This window comes from Coenobita brevimanus, chromosome 88, assembly GCF_032717465.1.
Source record: "Coenobita brevimanus isolate Jiangsu-jjx chromosome 88, ASM3271746v2, whole genome shotgun sequence".
Lineage (NCBI taxonomy): Eukaryota > Metazoa > Arthropoda > Malacostraca > Decapoda > Coenobitidae > Coenobita > Coenobita brevimanus.
In genome coordinates, this window is record NC_137041.1 from 2,019,708 (window position 1) to 2,040,463 (window position 20,756).

The 20,756-nt window shown below is 40.9% G+C and overlaps 2 protein-coding genes across 3 annotated transcripts; one reads left to right on the forward strand and one right to left on the reverse strand.

The window, feature by feature from the left end:
- Positions 1-2,124: 2,124 nt before the first annotated feature.
- Positions 2,125-5,070, forward strand: LOC145411202 (uncharacterized). Its single transcript, XM_080281267.1, has 3 exons — positions 2,125-2,273; positions 2,466-2,708; positions 3,737-5,070. The coding sequence occupies exons 1-3, from the start codon at positions 2,231-2,233 to the stop codon at positions 4,060-4,062; spliced, it is 612 nt and encodes a 203-aa protein (XP_080137393.1). The 5' UTR covers positions 2,125-2,230; the 3' UTR covers positions 4,063-5,070.
- A 1,214-nt stretch (positions 5,071-6,284) lies between these two features.
- Positions 6,285-17,856, reverse strand: LOC145411120 (uncharacterized). 2 transcript variants are annotated; one of them, XM_080281161.1, is made up of 10 exons: positions 17,718-17,856; positions 15,359-15,451; positions 14,984-15,106; positions 13,084-13,276; positions 12,113-12,277; positions 10,633-10,762; positions 9,761-9,892; positions 8,551-8,746; positions 7,300-7,529; positions 6,285-6,926 (listed from the first exon to the last, which is right to left on the reverse strand). In XM_080281161.1, exons 1-10 carry the CDS (start codon positions 17,756-17,758, stop codon positions 6,781-6,783), a joined length of 1,449 nt encoding a protein of 482 aa, XP_080137287.1. In that variant the 5' UTR covers positions 17,759-17,856; the 3' UTR covers positions 6,285-6,780. The 2 variants fall into 2 exon arrangements, with proteins under 2 accessions (XP_080137287.1, XP_080137288.1); XM_080281162.1 differs by lacking the exon at positions 12,113-12,277.
- Positions 17,857-20,756: the final 2,900 nt, after the last annotated feature.

Consider the following 20,756-nt stretch of genomic DNA (forward strand, 5'->3'; position numbering starts at 1 on the left):
TATCAGAACATTATACGATACATACGGTACATACATATATACATATACATTACATACATAGACATTACATACATATATACACATACATTACATACATACACACATACATATATTACATACATATACACATACATGCATATACATATAAATGCCTCTATCAAATTATGATGTCCAGTATCAGAACATACCTACCTACCCATCTACCTGCGTACCTATAACCTACCTGCCTACATATACATACAAACATACATACACCACAATCATACTATTTACCGTATTATGTTGAACGAAAAAAGATTGCGTGTATGCTGACGTGAAAAACAGTGCGTATGTCGTACCCAGGTGGCGTGACATTTACCAATCCACCAAACAAAGGCTTTCATTAACGCTTTGTTTGGGCAAGCCGAGGCAAGTTTAAATTCGTATCAGTATATAATGACACATACAAGCTGATAATACCGTACCATTCTCCGTATAGCCTGGTAGACCATAATGATACTGATAAGATTGCCCTATTGTCATTACTTCACAATAAACGTATATTTTAGTTTATTCCATTGTTTCCTTGTAAATTAGAAGACTTTTCGAACTGGAGGGCTGATTTGTAGTCTTCATTACCCCTTTCACTTCTACAGATCCTTCAACAGCTGAACAAAATCAACAAAAGAATAATAAAATAACAAAACACGTCATCGTATAAAAGGACTCGTGATATCGATAAACAATACTGTATCGTCAAGGTGTTAAAGTGTTATCGGTTACTGATAAACGCCAACGCTGTATCCTGCAGGTGAGAAATACGAACTTTCTCTTTGTGTGATTCATTGTGTATAAAAACGTGCCCACTGTTAGTCCAGGTTCAGTACACCTACAGCTTTTACGGCAGGTGGGCGATTGTTATTTTGCGAAATTAACCGATACAATTTGACATTTGAAATTATAGCGCACTATACTCATTTTTAACTCAAACTTGGCCTATAAAACTGCCATCTTTCCATCTTGAATGCTGAATTGCAGCAACAGATTCTCTAGAACAAGATGTCAGTCATAAAGCAGTGTTAAGGAGAGGATGTGGAGCTGTAACATTGCAACTGAACTCCGTCAAATAAAATACAAAAGGACGATAATCTGGGCCACGTTAAGGTGAAAAAGGTATAGTCAGTTCTTGACATGGATTAGAGATAGATCAAACATGCACTTTATTTTATACCGATAGTGCGCCTTATCGTGGTGGCACCAATGTAACTGGGTGATGAAGTTCCCTGGTAAACGAAACATCTGGAAATTACCTCCCTATACCCCTGAGGAAGGTGAGCTGCAAGACGGAAATTTTCGCCCAAGTCCACCGGGTTCACGCTTCAGATTAACCTTGGGCTACTACAACTACTACCGCTGCTGCTACTACTACTACTACCACACCAATACTTACAGCTTAGTCGGTCCGCAGAGTGTGCGATCTGCGAAACAAATGTATACCCAGTTTCCTGAGTAATGTATTAATTTCGTTCCGTACATCAGAGACCCACATAGTTATCATTTAGGCTTACCTGTTAAAGAGTCCTCATGAACTTCCCAGATCTTGTGGTCCCGATTGTTTTCATTTCGTTTCTTCACTTACATTTGTGGGACTTTCAAAATTCGTTTACGCATATGGCAAAAAAAAAAAAAAAAAAAAAAAAAAAAAAAAAAAATGCTGGCACTATATTCTCTAACTTGGCCCAAACTTTCCTCATTTTCCGGTTTATTTTAAGCAGCTTAGTGGTAGAAAAAAAATGACTGCGCCTCTACATCCTTTACACTGCACTTCTTCATGACGCTGTATTTTAGTGTTATTCTTGTTACAAAGCAATCAAGACGGGGATATGGCAATTTTAAGCCAAATTACAGTAAAAGAAGAATAAAGTTTTCGTCTTTTCTCGATCTCTACGTCTATGAGGCCACTAAATTTAGAGCTGTCTAGAGTTCTCACGCACTTTCTAGAGCTTGGGCATCATTTCGGAGGCTGACTAGTGACAGCTGGATCCTTGCATTTTCTTTGTATATCTTCGTCATATTTCCTTCCCTACATCTGTAATGCCTCAGAAATGTTTACTGTCTGTTAATTAGTTTTTTCACATATTTTCCAGATCTTCATACGTCGTCTTGGAGATTGGCCAGTTAGAAGCAGAATCTCCGTGACGTCAAGAGAAGCCTACCAATCACAGGGAGAGTCTACGTCCACGTCACCGCCATGGCTGAATATATACCAGGGAGAGCACCTACACCTCCACTCAGTACGTATCAGAGCTACGGTGAAACAAATACACCACTCTTAAAACAAGTGCATTTTACATAACTGTGCCTCAAGAGGTGAAAAGCAGACTCGTAACCTAGTAGAAGGTCAGAAAATTCAAACCCAGAGAAATTTTAAAACTAAGTCATCTGCACCAGTAACCTAATTTCCTCGCGATTTGAAAAACTACCAGGAACGACGACAGGCATCTCCGCACGCCCCTACTTGAGCACGCACCACAGGCGGCGGGAAAGGCAAAAGAACATCGGAGACATGTGCTTCTCTGGCATGGGCGGCGCAGGGCAGGTGGAGATCAGTGGAATGGCAACCTTGTGCTTCGACGAGGAGGGCACGTGGTTCCAAGGGTCCATTACCTCTGAAGATGATACCCAATACGCCATCTACGGCACCAAGTCTAAACGTCAAAGCAATGCAGGTGAGAAGACTACATAAAACCAAATTAGAGAGTAGGTCTTGCCATACACCTTCAGCAGTTGTAGTTACAAAGTGCACACTGCGTACAAGAAAAGGTGAATCTTGCCACAAACCCTTCAGCAAACAGATATACTGAGAAACGATAATAATACAGTATTTAGTGGGAAATCTAATTTACCTGTCTGAGTTCTGTTTATTTTCTTCCCACCTCTAGATTTTTTTTATTCTGCCAAGTTCTGACCTGCAGGGGGTTAGATACAGCCTTAATTATTCCCTATACTACATTAAATTAAATCATGTATCTGATATGGGGGTAGTCTGGTCAGAAGTACACAGACGCTGCGCTGTGTCCAGACTCGTGTTTTAAGTCCATCGTGGTAAATTCCTCAGCATTCTTTCAAAAAATATGCTTTTCTAAGTCAAAACTTGATACTGCGGTACTACAGTATACGACCGTGGGGAAATATTCAGGACTTTATTTTAACGTGTCTTCCAGAAAATACTTTGATATCGTGGACTTCACTATAACGAATCTTCTAGAAAACTCACCGAGGCCACCGAGTGAAAGTCTCCGGTTTCTACACGAACATATTTGGTTTCTTGTGACTGCCAGCCTGTCCTTGATCACATACATCACCTTTACAGACAACTAAAATACGCCTAATGCGAACTTTTTTTTTCTACGAGAGTTTGGTCGTACTTGACAGCCCATTCACACACAAGACTGTCATACATCACAGGAAACAAAATTTCTGTTGATGCGTCATGTATGGATGCAACACTGTTGCTTAGACCATCGAAAGTAGTTATAAGTCCTTAACTGGTACCGTATATAATTCCAAAAGTACGGCATAAATACTCAGTACGTCAATAGGGTGTGGTCTTCAGCCATTCTATTGGCCTATAGATGCAACATATATTCATTACAGCACTTGCCGTAATAGGCATGTAACTGCCTTTTAATAACCCTCAGGCAATTGACAGGCAGAAAATATCAACTTTTCCTAATGGCTGTTCTTTTCCTTACAGGTTGTGAATGCCCCTCCATCAATGAGGATGAAGGCTACCACAGTGAAGAGGGGGTTCCAGTTATCTTTGACATCCGTGTTGTGGACTGTGAAGTGGGGGAGGAGTATAGCCTGAAGCGGGTCCATGGCCGGAATGGGGAACTGTGCACCTTTACTTGCCCCTCAGTCAGCTTCACCACAGAAAAAGTTTACAGGGGACAGAAGGCAGATATGATTGCCCAGCGCTGTTTGGGGCACAAGATGGGCGGCAGGCGGAACCACGTTTACCGAGGACCCATCAGGCTGCAGTGCGTCCCTTTGCGGCAGAACACTCACTGGGTAATGTGAGGTGTGACGCAGCTCCGTTGTTATCGTGGATTCACTTTGGGGGTTTGAGGTGAATAGCTCAACTCCCCCACACTCCTTACCAGATTCAGACAACTGGTACTGTCATGGATTCAGTTCGGGATTCACTTGACGTCCCTCTTTTCGTAGAGGTGTTTTTCCTGAACATATGACTGCTGTTGTCGTGGATTCAGTTCGGGGGCATTTGAGTGAATAGCATGACACCCCACTGCCCATTCCTTAGCAGATACAGGAGTGTCTTCTCAGATTTGACACGGTCTGCAAACATTCCTCAAACTCACTCGCATGTCCTTCCATTACTGACTCATTTGGGATGAGAGAGGATAAAATGATATAAATGTCATGTCAGAATGTAGACAAAGTTGAGATGAGTACTGGAGAGGCCAGTGATGATGGTTTTGTATTGTCTGTCTGTAAGTCTGTGTAATGTTCTACACTATCATAGGCAAAAACATACAGTAGCCAGTGATAGTGATTATGTACAGTTTGTAAAATTATGTACCATGTTCTGCACTATCACAGGTCAAAAAATATTATAAGCATTTGGGATTTTAATCAGATGTTGCACTGTAAACACCTAGTACATTAACTACATTTCCTATCAACAATCTAGTACCCCTGCTGGTCATGGGTATCACTGAGCATTGCATGACTGAACCCTTTTAGCCTAAGAATGTCATTTTCATTCTTGCCATCTCCTGGCGACTTCAGTTTAGGACAGGCTTTTAGAACTGGAGATGTTAGGTCTACCCCTAATAAACCATGCCACTGCAAGAGGCCATTCCTAAGTTGAAGTTCATTTGAATTTAAGGAGTTATGTTGTAATATGACCAAGTCTTACTGCAAATTTGCAGCTTGCGGACTGCATACAATACTCATGGTGCAATATAGCAAGTAAGTTTTTTGCTACTGATGGGAAAGTTAATTTATTGTAGACACTAAGGTTGCAATTTTGACTAAAGAGAATTTTTTTTTTAGCAATAAAATGAAATGACCAATACCCTTTTCCTTATCCAAATTCCACAGTCAGCACTTGGTTCATGATAATTCCGTACCTCAAAATACTTCTGTTGTGAACTGCATAAAAAAATCCATGCACATGCCTGAACCTGGATTCTCCATTATGGACTGCTACTGCAATGCTGCACATAACTAAAAGCCGAGACAAGCAAACCAGGCCACTATACTGTACTCAGTTTTTTTTATCAAGGCAAAAATGCACTGGAGAGGTTGGTGATGACTGGCTGATTGCAACATTACTTCATAATCTCTTTACTCGTTAGCATCAATAACTGACAACATACATCTGAGGGGGAAATTTGGGTTAGTAATTGTTATTAGGACATGTTGCATTCAGCCAATCATCACCAACCTGTCAACTGCATCTTTGCCTCAATAAAAAAAAATTAGTATTTGAGTTCTATACCACGCCAGAATACTGAGGTGTTCCTTATCCTGTACTTCAAAGCCAACACAAGTTATGACAGTCCTCAATGGCACTGCACAAACAGATCTTGTAGGCTGAATGAAGGTTTTGCCAATAAAGGCACTCACATACAGCACTGAAATACCCTGAACAGTACAGTATTCATAATACACTGCTCATTCATAGGATCCCACCACTGAATATATTCTTACAAACTTCAGTTCAAAATCATTGTGGCTCAGTATTACGATGAGAGCTTTCTGATCTCTAGAAATGACATACCTGAGCAGAAAGGAAATTTCAAGTATAATATTTCCATCCTGGACAAGGATGCTTGCAAATAAAAAACCATGAGATGGGGTTACCACATCACTACCCTACCAGTTCTAATGCCAGTACTGAGGTTTACGTATGCATATAACTACTGAATGTATACAAGTGGTTACGGTATCGTCATTGTCATCATCATCATCATGAACATTTTTCCTAACTACGGATATGGAGAGGTAGGATTCAAAACGAGGAAAAAAAAAAAAGCATTTGAGAGGATGAACTATTGACATCATGCCCACTGAAACAGGACATTCATTCACTCAACACAAAGCTATCAAAACTACCACATAACTGACAAACCATTCACACAGTTCTATCTTACTCTGGTATGGTAATACATACAATACTACTTTTAACTACAGTACTTTTATTAGAGCAACATGTTATTATACAATGTATATGTTTTACTGTAATCAGCCATTTTATGACTTCCTCCCCCCCCCCAATAAACCCTTCTACTTGATTGCGTAAATTTCTTTTACAACACCTGGACAGTTTTATCAAGTTTAAAGAGGACATCCATGTGTGAAGAGGTTAAATGAGGTTATATTTAACCTCTTCAGTTTGAATTACACTGCTTGAAAGTTGCAAAAATTAAGAAGAAATCCTCAGACTGAAGGGCTTGTCTACGATCAATTACAGAAAATGGTCTATTAAAAAGGGTCAATTACTACCAAAAAATCTTCTCAGCTAGTTTCCCTCAATTTACAGAACAAATTGGATGGAGAGTGCCATGACATCACATCGATTACATTAAAAAAAAAACAAGGCAGCATAACAACAGAGGTCACTGCCAACATCTTTTTCCAAACACATGACACTACAAACTAAGAGAAACTGGAAAATCAGTTTCATAAGTAGCAATTAGTTATAACAACCATTTTATTTCTGTAATTTACCACAGACTCCACAGGGGAAAAAATGCATCACAAAAAGGCTACTCATATCGAAGACTTACTGATTTTACGTTTTTTAGGCAACGGTGGACATTCTCTTGAGTCTGGGTAGTGGAGAAGCAGCTCTTTGTACAGACCTGGGTTACCTTTTTGGTGAGGCAGGACACCTAGAGGCACACCACAATCCGTTTCTGTGGATATGGAATAGCACATACAGTACTCGTTACTTATCTATGGTAGACTGGGGGCACCCACCATCCAGTCGACACAATGCTACCTTTATAAGGATGTTAAAACACAGAGAAAAAAAAAATAGAAGGAATCTGCAATAAGCTGGTTGGCCCATGCTTGGCAGCCTCTTTAAAAGTAAGAAAAGACAGTTAAATAAAGTGGGAGAACTAATAAAGAGTATGCTCAATGAAATGAGCCACACATGCAATAACTCACCATTCAGCCCCTACATAAACATGCAACTAATCTGTGCTACTCTACACACTCCTCACCGCCAATTACTTCCAATTATCGAGAGAGAGAGAGAGAGAACTGCAACAAAGAAATTCTTACCTTGCCCAGGGAAGAGTACTGAGTTCATTAATTTCTCTAATCTGTAACTCAGCATCCCTGTTTGTTTCTTCACTGCTTCCTTCACATCATCAACAGTGTATATGGCTTGGGAAGGGGTTGTACTAGGGATCTTAGTGTTGTCATCAGCACTGCTCTTCCGAATGGTAAACACCTGCATCAAGCTCTCTCTTTGTTTGTCTGTGAAGCCTGTTTCATTGCATTCCATGATTCTGCAAATGCAGTTTTATGTCAGATGTGTTAATGCATGCCAGTAAATATAATCAATCACCACCAACAACATCACACCTCCACCTCCATCACCATCCCAGACTTTTTCCCAGTCACTGATGGGGTAAGGCCACATAGCAAAACCTGACAGAAGAACCAAATCAACAGCATAAGCAACTGAAAGGATGAGACTCATTCACTCACCATCACCCCCCCAAAAACATAAATAAATATCCAATGCAAACATCTCAGCTACCTGGTACTTAAAAAAGAACTGCCACACAACATTCCCACTGAAATACAGACAACCTGAATATTCATTGCTACACTTTTTTTTTTTTTTTACCTTAACTTGCCTGTTATTTTCATCTTTTTGCAGTTTTTGTCATGCAGCTCAACAGCAGAAAGAAACAATACTACAGTTCTACATCCTCCTTCTTCGTTCCTAACATTATAAACTGGTGTAGCTAACAGACTGATGCATCTCAGCATTCACGACGAAGAGTTGGTAGTTTTAGGTTACTGGTATGTCAAATTACAGCAAAAGGAGTATGGTGGTGACCATACACTCATGTGATGTAGAGCCACTTAGCTACTTCTTCCTTCACCTTTATCACTTTTTTTTTCTTTCTTTCTTTCTGCCATCTCTCCTGTCACTCTTATTACCCTTCTTTCCACTTCAAGTGGCTCAACACTGCATAACAAGCCTAATGGTTTTCTGTAACACACGAAGCCATTACAACATAGGATGGTAACCAGATAACAGTGACATGGAGCCTACAATGGTGTCCATGTTAGCTGGGTGGAGATGCAAATATGGTATCCATCCAGAAATCAAACCTCCAAACTCGTCCTCATGCCTCACTGTGGTGAGGTGATATCTACTGTAAGGAAATACTAGTTCACTGCCTGGACAGACTTACAGGGATGCCTGCTTGCCTGTTGCTGATGGGTGTGCTCAACAACACTAACAATCCAATGATTACATACCTATACTGTGACTAAAAATTCCATGTTGCTCACCTGCCTGCAAGAACAGCTGCCCACTCCTCTTCAGTCTCCATCAGTTCCAGCACCACCTTCCTCCATGCCACCTGCTGTGTGTTGTCGAGATCCAGGATATAGTCCTGGCATATGCAGTTATGGTTGTTAATTCTCGTCATGCCCAGAATAGATCCAACAATCAAGTATATCCACTCTAAGGCTAATTTGGAGCTTTCTGGAAAATAAATAAATATCTAAATAAATACATAAGTAAACAAATAATACATACAAACATAAAAACACCATGCTTCTTCTTTGCATCCCTCTACTGGGGGTTGGCCAAGGTATAGTCAATGCTTTGAACAGACTGGACGTTAAAAAAAGCCAAAACCAACTAATTCCTTCCCAACAGTTGCTAGATAAATTAATCAGTTATATAATATACCAATAATCAAAAGAAAAAATGCAGTTAGTCCTTGTTATAGATCAGTAACATGTTCCAAAATATCAAATTTTCCATACAAATGGTACTAGATACCACTATTATAAATGAGGGGAACCTGGCAAAGCAGCTTTATAGGCTGCAAGGGAACTTTAACAGGCCTTTTTTTTTTTTTTTTCCAATACAAGTCATTGAGGATTTAATGGGGGGGGAAAAAAAAAAAAAAAAAAAAAAAAAAAAAAAAACTAATATTAATCTACTTCCCACAATTGTTTTCCACTGTCATTTTACATCCCAAAGCATGCAATCATCGTCACCAACATCCTGTCTTCTTTTTCCCACCCAAGGATGGGATGAGATATGGTCTTAAAAAAGGTGGGGGTGGGGGAAGCTAAACAACAGTACATTCAGTGCAATGGGTCACACTCCCACTCACTCATCCCTGTCCCTAGAACCCTGATTCCACCTCACTGGTTTCACCTTCCACACATAGGCTCTTCATAATAACTGTAAGATTCAGTCAATATGATGATGGTCAAGTTAAAAGGGGCAGTAGCAGCTGTAGCCCCAGGTTAATCTGAAGCATGAACCCAGTGGACTGAAGAATGAAGCCGTCTTTCTTCTGCAGTCCACCATTCTCCTTTAGGAAGATACAAAGGGAACTGAGGGATGTTTGCATAACCATGCAGCTCTACTGTCCAGCAATATCAGTGCCCCACATGAAGGTGTCCCTGACCAGCATCTGAATATGGGGTGTTAATCCTTGTCATGAGCTCCTCCACACAAAGTTCATCTAACAACAATTACCTTTTGTCTTTGTAATAAGGCAGGACAGTACAGTTTCTACTGAGTCATCAACAGTTGACAGGAACTCAAACACAGGGTTCACCCCAGTTATGATGCCATGATCAAAGATGCAGCCACATTTTTGCTTTTTTTCTGAAAATAAACACAATATATATTAATGTGTGCACCAAATATCTACAACATCACCATCATCATCTTGACCTATTTTTCCTATCCAATGATGCAGTGACACAGGGTCTAAAAAATAAGAATGAGAAAACACGAAACCCAGTTAAATGAACCATACACTCGTGTCATTCAACCCCCAGAATCCTGACTCCACTTCACATGCCTACCTATCTGCCTATTCATATTTGGATAAGGGGGGGAGGGGCTTTTTTTATAGGTAGCAGTAGTAGTTGCAAATCCAGGTTCATTAGAATGTGAACATGGTGGACTGCATGCTGAAGCTGCCCTCCTCCTACAAGAGGCTTATTCCCCTGAGCTAGGCCTACATAGATCGTATAGCCCTGCTAGGGTTACAGAAGAGCACTAAGCCTCCCAGCAAAGGCAGCTGGCCGGGTGGGGCGCTAACTCTCAACCTCACGATCTCGAGTCCAGCGCTCTACCACTGAGCCGCCCCGCTCCCCCCCTCTTCCAGCAGTCCATCCTCATCCTTCCAGGACACAGGGAGGGAGTTGACGGACATTTGTATAACCAGCCAGATGAGCCATCTGGTTATATCAGTGCCACCACATAAAGCCATCCCTCTCCAGTACTGTGCTTTTCTTATAAATGCAAATCACATACAGCTGCCAGACAGTCAGCAGAACAAATTCACCCCACCAAAAACCAACCAGGTGTAAATTCATAAAAGTACTTCCTTAACTTACTTGTTTTTATTTTATTAGCAGTGTGTGGGTTGGTATCATACAGAAGCAAGTTGGATACTATTGTTTCTATACACTCCTGGGATCCATCAGGGAAAGATGCTTCTAGTAACTTCACAAATTTATTACATGCCTGGAATGAAAAAATATATCATCATCATCACCATCACTTCACTTGGTGAAGTGCTTGAAAGGGTACAACAAGGAAGAAAGGTTGCTGGTTCTTTGAAAGCAGTGATAAGAAACAGGGAAGTAAGCATGGAAGTGGAAAAAGTTACTGCATGACAGTATTGTGATACCAACTCTAATGTATGGAAGTGAAGCTTGGACTTTGTTGGAGGGACAGAAGTCAAGAGTGAGAGCTGTGCAAATGAGCTATTTGAGAGAAGCATGTGAAGTCACATGGAGAGACAGAATGACCAGTGAGGAAGTGAAGTAGTATTGTGGTGTGGATGTGGATGTGACAGGAAGCGTTAAGAGACACACATTAAGGTGTTTTGGCCATGTGGAGAGGATGGAGAGTGAGACTGACGAGGAGAGTGTATGTAAGCGAGGTGGAGGTGGGGAGAGGGAGGGGGAGGCCAAGGATGAGATGGAGCGATGGAGTGGAGAGGTATATGAGATAGAGGGGGGGGGGTTGAGCTGGGAGCAGGGCAGTGAAATGGCAGGGGACAGGGCAACTTGGAGGCGATTTGTTTGTGGCCACCTCTTACGGGATTAAGGCATCTGACAACAGATAGATAGATAGACAGATTACCATCATAACTATCATCACTCTGAACTGATATTTTAATGGATTTTCTGTGTGTGTGTGTGTGTGTGTGTGTGTGTGTGTGTGTGTGTGTGTGTGTGTGTGTGTGTGGTGTGTGTGTGTGTGTGTGTGTGTGTGTGTGTGTGTGTGTTCACCGGGTCGGTCAGATCACTTTGATGGTCGTGATCGTCAGCCTTTACCCTCCCGGAAGGGAGCTGAGAGCTCATATAGTCCGATCTAAGGGCAAGGCTGTGACCTTCACACACGCACACACCCGTCCCCTTGCTCAAGGGGGACAGTAACCACCCACTTCGTCAGTGAAACTTTTTCGCAACCTGAGCGAGGCGCGAACTCCCGTCCACCAGTTGGCAGGCGAGAGCGTTACCACTGCACCACACACTCACACCAAGAATCTGGACAACTTACTGTCATCATCATCTCTGATACATTACAGTACTTCTTCCTAAGAACACCAACAGAATCACCTCCTGGCTACTTTACCCTCACACACCTAACTCTCACTCTCTCACACATTCCTGTTCCTTCTCTCTCAGCAATGTTCTGTTCAACCTTCCTCTTCCACAGGGCTTAAGGCCACCTTCCTCCACCATTACTCCCAATCCCTTCTCTCTCGGTAATATAATGCTCCACACTCCTCTTCCATACAGCAATAACTGCCTCTTCCAACTTACTGCAATGTTCTAAGGAAGGGTAAACATGAACACAGTATACCTTAATCTGTGAATCACTCCTTTTCTTCTTCGCAGCTTCGTGCATGACATATATCGCATAACTTTTAAGAGCTGACCTGAAACTCTTCGACATCTGGAATTTCTGCTTCGGCGAGACTTTCTGAACTTTGTGTAGTTTCCTCCATTCTTCATCCCAGTAGAAACCCTGTAAAGATTATAGGCCTGTTTATTAAAGGCTGATAAGGAAAGCGAAAAAACAGGGAAATGGCCTGATTGGAAGAATTATGTATGGAGGAGGACATGACAAGGGCTTGGTTGCCACCTCTTGTTTATTTCTTTATTTCTTATTTTACTTTTATTTATTTATTTTGCCTCTACTGGGAAATTAAATGGAAAGATTTCTACATCACCATCTTTACCTTCATCATCATCCAATTTTACCTAAAGATGGAGTGATGTACAGTAGAATCAGAAACAAGGTAAGATGGGACAAAATAAAGTGTGAGAACTATGGAAATTAACTACTGTAGCTAACTCATTCAATGGTGATTCTCCATATGCTGAGCATCTTCCCAACTCAAGCCCCTTGCTCAAAGGTTTCCGTGCAAGATCTTATCTCACTTCCTCTTCAGTCTGCCTATGGGCACACTTCCTTATACACAAACACCTGCGATCTCTCACAATGAAAGCTACAACTAAGCTCTAAAATATGATGAGAGAAAGACTTAAAGCTATAAGATATTACTGTACAACACTCATGGTCAGTAGCTGTCAAGGGAATTGCAAACTTGGGCTCATTTGAATACAAACCCAGAAAACTGCAGGTTGAAGCTACCCTCCTGCAATGCACCATCCTCCTTTTAGAAGATAAGAAGGGAACTGAAGGACGTTTGTATGGCCTGGCAGCTCCACCGCTTGGTCATACTGGTGCCACCACATGAAGGTGTCCCTCCCCAGCATCACAGCACTGAGAGTTAATGGCAACATACATTCAACTTCCTGCAAATTTACCTTGATCCAGTGGTAGGATGTGTCAACAGCTTTGTGCACTGTCTCACCCGCAGCCCAACCACCGTGGCCGTGCACAATCTCATTCCGAAGGTCCACCAGGTGCACAGGGAGGCCAATCTCTAACGCAAGATGGTGCATTGACTTGGTCTGGTAGTATCGAGCTTGGGGCAGTTTCAAAATGGAGCTCACAAATCTGATGAGAAAAATGAATCACATTACTGTACAAGGATATACTGTGTACAACTGGAGGTTCCAACTATGGCTTGTCTAAATATAATGTACTTGTTGTTGCTGTTGCTAAATCCCTGTCTGTCTGACCAAGCAGACCAATCAAACACACATTCACAACTGGTTCTGTGGGGCTGTCCTACTAGTACAGTCCTGTACATTAACCATGTAGGGATCCAGTGCCCCTTGTAGTAGACAGCACTTCACCAGGGTCAGACCAGGGACTTTTCCACAGTTTGGTGCACAAGCATAAGAGGAAGTTTGGCTCCTGGGTGGATGCCACAGTTACTCCACCCAGGGTGCAAAGCACCACCACGTGGAGGCTCCTCGTTAGCACTATATACCTGTATACTACTGGTAGTAAGTGAAATAAATACGGTAACACTCCTCTCATTCGGCATCTGGTCTTACGGTATTTCCGGTCTTTCGGTGGTTTTCATAAATAGTCCCATTACAAAAGCTCTCTGCTCTTCTGGCAAATATGCTGAGCTGATTGGCACCTGCGATGGGGTCGTTGCTGGTACCTGTACACCCATAGTTGCCAATTTGGCACTGTTGGTGCAAGATCTATTGCTTTTCATAATAATTTAGCATCATCAAATATTAGAGTTTCTTCTATATCTAGCGTGCTTTGAAGTCCAATTTAGCGCGAAAATTTGAACAGTTCACCTATAGCTTAGTGCATTTTAAAGCTGACCTTAGCATTTTTGAAGATTTCTGCTTACCAACACTGCATGTGCAGTTTGCATCTTGACTTGTGAGTGTCTGTTTTTGTGGGCAGGACCTTTCGAAAGTTTGGAAACCTTGTTATGCTATTATATGGTGTACATTTGTAAATACACCTACATTAAGGTAAGTTTATGTGCACTGCATCATTAAATACATTAAATATAAATTGCTTATCAAATATTTAGCGCTTAGGGATGACCAATAATACTTGCTAGACACTGCGTTTGCACTGGGGTGACCGATCATGATTGCTAGAAACTTTTTGGCAGGTTTTCCTGGTCATTCAGCAGTTTCTTCTCTTTCGGCACCTGCCTGGTCCTGACGATGCCGAATGGGAGGACTTTTACTGTAACTGGTTTAAGTACGACCTAACTCTTAATTTCCTTCCCTTTGAAAGCTGTGGAGACACCTACAAACAGGTATGTAAATAAAGTACTGTAACTGACAACGCTCCATACCGTATCACACACTGTCGCTTTGAAATTTAATTTTGTTTCTTCATACTTCCTTGCTTTGGAAATGAAAATTTTACGGTGTCAATAAATACTGCCATGTGGTGAGAATGAGGAGTGAGAGACTGACGAGGAAAGTGCATGCGAGTGAGGCGGAGGGGGCGAGAGGGGGAGGCCAAGGATGAGATGGAGGGATGGAGTGGAGAGGGATGGAGTGGAGAGGTATGTGAGAGAGAGAGAGGGCTGTGAGCTGGGAGCAAGGCAGTGAAATGGCGGGGGACAGGGCGACATGGAGGCAATTTGTTTGTGGCCACCCCACACGGGATTATGGCATTTCAGGCAATAGACAGACAGAATAAATACTGCACTATTATTTGGATGTTAAAAAACTCTAAAGTATTTTTTTATTCTATAATATAAATTTCCAGTATTAAACTGAATTTTGTGAGAGCCCTGCAATTAAAAAAAATATATATATATATATATATTACCTCTGTACAGCTGATGCTAAAAAAATTGATTTGACCGAGTTATCCACAGTAGTGTCTGCGTTCATAATCTTGGCCTGTAGAAGAGGTAACGTCACATCCACCCCTGCTGGCAGCTTCTCAACCCTGGTAAGATGAACTCAGTGCAATAAATCCATTGTACTGTATGCTGGTGATGTGCTATAAAATTTCACACCTTTCTCTTACAACTGATACTATAAACTGAAGAAACTGTCAATATTTCACAAATCATTCTCAGGTTTTTAGACTTACATAAGAAGAGGAAAAGAATGGATACGATTTATTATGAAAATTTGGTCCCTCAGTTAAATATTAAATGGCGTACAATATAAACATCAGATACGGTGTTGCTCTTACCTTGCCTGCCATACTAATATTGTGTCCTTTGCTTCTTTCCACTGTTTTATGTCATCAGAAAACAGGGCATCATAAACCTCCAACCACTCCTGTCTGAAATAATAAAATAATAAAATAATTTATCTATCTATCTAATGCCAGATGCCATAATCCCGTACGGGGTGGCCATTTGACTCTTGAGTTATTTGTTTTACGGGGAGGGGCACTAACCCTCCACCAACCCACTTGACACGTAGGGAGCACGTATGGTTCGGTTATATGGTTACCACCCAGCGTTGTAAATGGTTTCTTGGCTTACAGGAAACCATTTGGCTTGTCACTCAATGTAAAGCCACCTGTAATGGAAAGAAAAGCAATAAGTAGTGACAGGAAAGATGGGAGAAATAGGAAGAGAGGAGGGCAGGCACTGAAAAAGAATGATAAAGGCTAAGGAAGAAGTAGGCAGCACTACATCAAGTGAGTGGATGATGGTCGCCACCACCTACCACTAATAAAATAATAATAATAATAATAATAATAATAATAATAAAATAAAGATAATATGATTTTTAAAAATGCTGGAAGATCAGAAGTCAAGAGCAAGAGCAGTGGAAATGAGTTATCTGAGTGGAGCACATGGATTTACGTGGAGAGACAGACAGGCAAATGAGGCAGTGAAATAGCACTGTGTTGCTGCGTATGTGACAGAAAGCATTAAAGGAAGTATCCAAATAATGTGGCCATGTGGACAGAATGGAGAACACAAGACTTACTAGGGGAGCGTATGTGCGGTAGAGGGGAAGACCAAGAATGAGATGGAGGGATGATGTGGAGTCTAGGAAAGGTACCAGGAGTTAGAGTTGGAGAGGAAAAACCAATAGCAGAGTTGGAAAATATACCAAATAAATCTGGTTAATTTTAAGAATTCCACCCAACTAATCAACACAAATAAACCTGGTACAGTAAAGTAGGCCCTCCACATTCGTGGAACCAACTTTTGCGGGCTTCAAAGATTTGCAGATTGCCCCTCTGTGGAGCCAAGACTGAATTTAATGGGTATGATTGCAAGAAGTTGGGGTGTATATGTGGCTGATGACTTGCCAACACTCATGTGTGGGCAAGTCATCAGCTATTTCTGATATTTTGTTGCTTTCTGGTTCCAGATATGGTTTATTAGGTACAGTATGTGCACACTTGCCCACACAGGGTGATTTGCGGCTGTAGAGGCATTTACGGGAGGGCGCACCAAACATCCGCGGAAATTTCACAATCGTGGGGGTCTGTGTCCATTAACCCCCGTGAATGTGAAGGGCCTACTATATGTTCGTTATTGGACTTTACTTGAGCAATTCTTGGCAATTTCTCTTCCATTACCATCCATTGCAAATAATTTTTTACATACTCAGTAATAAGGAGGGGTGCAGATTCTAGCTCTAATCTCATTCCATTACTAAATTTAATAACAGCCAAGCCTAACCTAAACTAATGTTACGGTTACATACTTTCACTAACATACCAAGCTGGGAGATGCACAACCCTTTCACCCATTCCTTATTTATTGAGTACTGGTACTTAAAATATATACTGTACATTTGCAACAACTGTTTACATTAGAATGTTGCTTAAAAGTGCATAAACTAAGTAATGAATATATTAATTTCAGTCTCCGTTTGTTGAGTGTAATACAGTAAAAGTCCTCCAATCGGACCACCAATAATCCGAATGTCACAATACCCCAAATTTTTCAGGGCGATGGTTTTCTAATTTTTCTGGGCTTTACCTAATGATTTATCTGGCTTGGACTTGCTCATGGTCTTGGATGTACCTGCCTGCAACTATTCAGCAACACTTCTATGCATTTCCCATGTCTAAAACGATAACCCGTATCATTTTAATTGTTTAATTAATGATCATGTACTGTACATATTTCTAATGTTTTCAAAGGTCCCTCCTAATAGCCCCCCCCCCCCGCAAAAAAAAAAGTGGTCCGAAATACCCTCAGTCCCCTGCCTTTCGGGTTACAGGACGTTTACTGTATCACCATAACTCCGTAACAACTATCAAGGCACATTTAACCATAAAAACATTTCAAATTGGAAAAGAATATACTCATGCTATGATCTGTTTTCATCATCTTTTAGTCTGACTTCAACTTCCTTCTGAAAACTTTAAAAGACTATGTTACAACCAAATAGGCTATACCTTGCAATCGGTAAATTTGCAGTTTGGGGCAGTAACGATTATCCTTTTTTAACTAATCTACACTCTCATAACTAAACTAACTGATCTAACCTAATATAACTAAACTAGTCTACTTTACCCAAACATGTGGGATGACAAACTGCTAACTTAATATCAAACGATCTTCCATGTTACTTACTTCGAGAACCACGGCACCACAATCATGGGGTCGGCTACCATGGTGCCCAATTGTTAGTCGACTTATATATCTTCCAATAATTCTTGTGAACACTCGAGTGGTAAATATTTCGAGGGCTGGAGAGTGACAGATGCGGCACCTTCACAGCATCACTCGTGTGCACATGTTTACATCTTATTGACAGAGAACGGGAGTTTGGGCGGGAATTTCAAACCAACGGAGCACATTTCAAACCACTGTAACACATTTCAATCAACTGTAGCACATTTCAAACAGCGGTAACACATTTGTTCTTGGAATTTTAAAATGTTGTTGCACATTCATTGTTATGAATTTTAAACTGCTGTAGCACATTTTTTCTCGTGAATTTTAAACCGCTAGAGCATATTAAATTTAGATCGGAATTTTAAGCTTCTGTGGCATATATGCTCTGGTATATTTTAAAGCGCTGTAACACATTTGTTCTAACTTGCAAATACCTCCAGCCCCTTTCAGCTCAGTTCATTGCCATTTGTGGTTAGACTGTGGGGGAGGGGATTGGCTGTACCATGAATGAATAGGTCTATTCTGGTTGGGGGACTGTTCCATTTCCTTTAGGTGAAAATAAACTACTTATCTATCTATTGCCAGACGCCTTAATCCCGTAAGGTGTGGCCACAAACTTATCACCTCCATGTCATCCTGTCCCCAGCCATTTTGCTGCCCTCCCCCCAAATCACACACCCCTCTCTCATATACCTCTCCACTCCATCCATCTATCCATCTCATCCATGGTCTCCCCCTCCCTCTCCCCCCCCTCCATCTCACTCACATACACTTTCCCCATTAGTCTCTCACTTCATTCTCTTCACATGGTCAAACCACCTCAGTGTACTTCTCCTAATACTTTCTATCACATACACATCTACATTACGATGGTCCTTCACTTTCTCATTTGTTAGTCTGTCTCTCCATGTAGCTCCACATGCTTCTCTCAAACAACCCATTTCCATTGCTCTCATTCTTCACTTGTGTCCTTCCAAAAGGTCCAAGCTTTGATTCCATTCGTTGGTATCACAATACTATCGTGCAGTAACTTTTTAATTTCTATGTTCACTTTGCTGTTTCTTATCACTGCTTTCAAGGAACCAGCAACCTTTCTTCCTTGTTGTACACTTTCAAGTACTTCACCCTCTAAACTTCCATCCTTACTCATCACACTACCCAAGTACTTAAATGCACTCATATTTTCCAGTTCCTTCTCATCCAACCTCATTGTACATTCAATGACTTCATTTCTCTTGCAGACCATAACTATACTCTTCCCTACATTTACCTGCAGATTCCATTTCCTCCACACTCACCCAAATTCATTCACCAAGCCTTGCAATTCCCCTTCATCTTCACTTAACAATACCATTTCATCTGAAAACAACAGAACAGGAAGTTTCCAAATGCTGTCCTCTCTCCTTAGGGTCACTCCAACATCCACTGCCCTACCTTGTATCTTTTTTATAACCCCATCCATATACAGATTGAACAACCATGGAGACATGACACATCCCTGTTTGAATCCAACCTTAAGATGGTAAAATTCGCTTAGTTCAACGTCCATCCACACTGCAGCCTTAGCACCCTCATACATACTCTTCATGGCAATCAACTGCTTCCCATTTACACCACATATTCTCAATATTGCACACTCCTTGTGTATCCACTCTATCATATGCTTTCTCCATATCCATGAATGCCACATGCAACTTCTTTCTCTTCTCTAGAAACTTTTCCACCAAAGACCTTAAGATGAATATCTGATCTACACAAACCCTTCCCTTCCTAAAACCTTACTGTTCTTCTCCAACTAATCCCTGTTATTTCCCTAACTCTGTCAATAAGTATCCTACCATATACTTTTCCTTTTACAGCATTAAAATACAGTATTACTTGAAACAGATACCATAATACATGTGCTCATCAACCAACAGCCTTTACGGGAAAAATACTTCCTCTCAAAACCAAGGTAATCTGACTATAGTAACAGAAAGAAAAAAAAAAAGTCTGACTGCAGTAAAAAAAAAAAAAAAAAAAAAAAAAAAAAAAAGATAATCTGACTACAGTATCATCAACAATATCATTATACAGTTTATGATATACTGTAATAGGGTAGATGCAAAATTCACAGATTTTTCAGAATTTTTTATTTCACATTTCCATCAAAAATTCCTATTCACAATCTGTATCACATATTGGAACTTCAGACTAAAAGCTGGATGTCTGTGAAAATTATACTCCAGTTCTTAAGAAAGGCCAAGCCTGCTGCACACATAATGTACCCAAAACCACCACACAGTTACCTACAAAACTGGCACCAGACACAGGCAAGGCACTGATTATCCTCACAAGGTTTGGTGAATTAATTACACATACGTGAAGCCATCCAAGACACACACGTGTCTCATGAAGATTTTTTTGCTTCATTTTCTACTGTACCATCAAAGGCTTGGTTACACAGTCCTGACATTTAAGGCAAATGACCAATCACTCTTTCCTGAGTAGTATTATGTGAACAATAAACCCTATCCATCCTGCATCACATGCAGCTGGGGCACCTTAACTCAAAAGCCCACACTCATATAATTTCATATCATATCGTTTATGAAGGCTCCAACATGTTTGCTTGTGTCAGCCTTGGTCATCTAATGGCAACTCTCCATGCTGCTTGATCTCTGCCAGCCTCCCTATGCAGTTCCTTATTCCTGAGGTTACACTCTATGACCTCATCCAAGGCTGAAAGAAACTCCAAAGAGGCAACAGGACTTTTGAAATGGGCATTCATTATTCCAGCAGCAAGCTAGGCAAGTTTTATTTACAGGACAAAAATTCTTTTAATGGTCTTAGCTCCATCTCCACACTGATGTCTTTTATTATTTTATTATTGCTACTCCTTGACAATTTTATTCAGCTTTGGTTGGACTTCTCAAACTAGAGGGATTAGATACAGAATTCATGTCCTCTCCTCTATTAAGCTCAAATAAACCAAAAATCGTCTCTAAGTATCAA

Excerpts from the sequence above, each read along its gene's own strand:
- LOC145411120 (XM_080281161.1), bottom strand. The coding sequence starts at position 17,758 with ATGGTAGCCGACCCCATGATTGTGGTGCCGTGGTTCTCGAA. Across the intron at positions 10,763-12,112 it reads GGAGTGATTCACAGATTAAG|GCATGTAATAAATTTGTGAA; the intron begins GTATACTGTGTT and ends TTTTCATTCCAG. Across the intron at positions 7,530-8,550 it reads GCAGCTGTTCTTGCAGGCAG|AATCATGGAATGCAATGAAA; the intron begins GTGAGCAACATG and ends CTGCATTTGCAG.
- LOC145411202 (XM_080281267.1), top strand. The coding sequence starts at position 2,231 with ATGGCTGAATATATACCAGGGAGAGCACCTACACCTCCACTCA. Across the intron at positions 2,274-2,465 it reads AGCACCTACACCTCCACTCA|GAACGACGACAGGCATCTCC; the intron begins GTACGTATCAGA and ends AAAAACTACCAG. Across the intron at positions 2,709-3,736 it reads TAAACGTCAAAGCAATGCAG|GTTGTGAATGCCCCTCCATC; the intron begins GTGAGAAGACTA and ends TTTTCCTTACAG.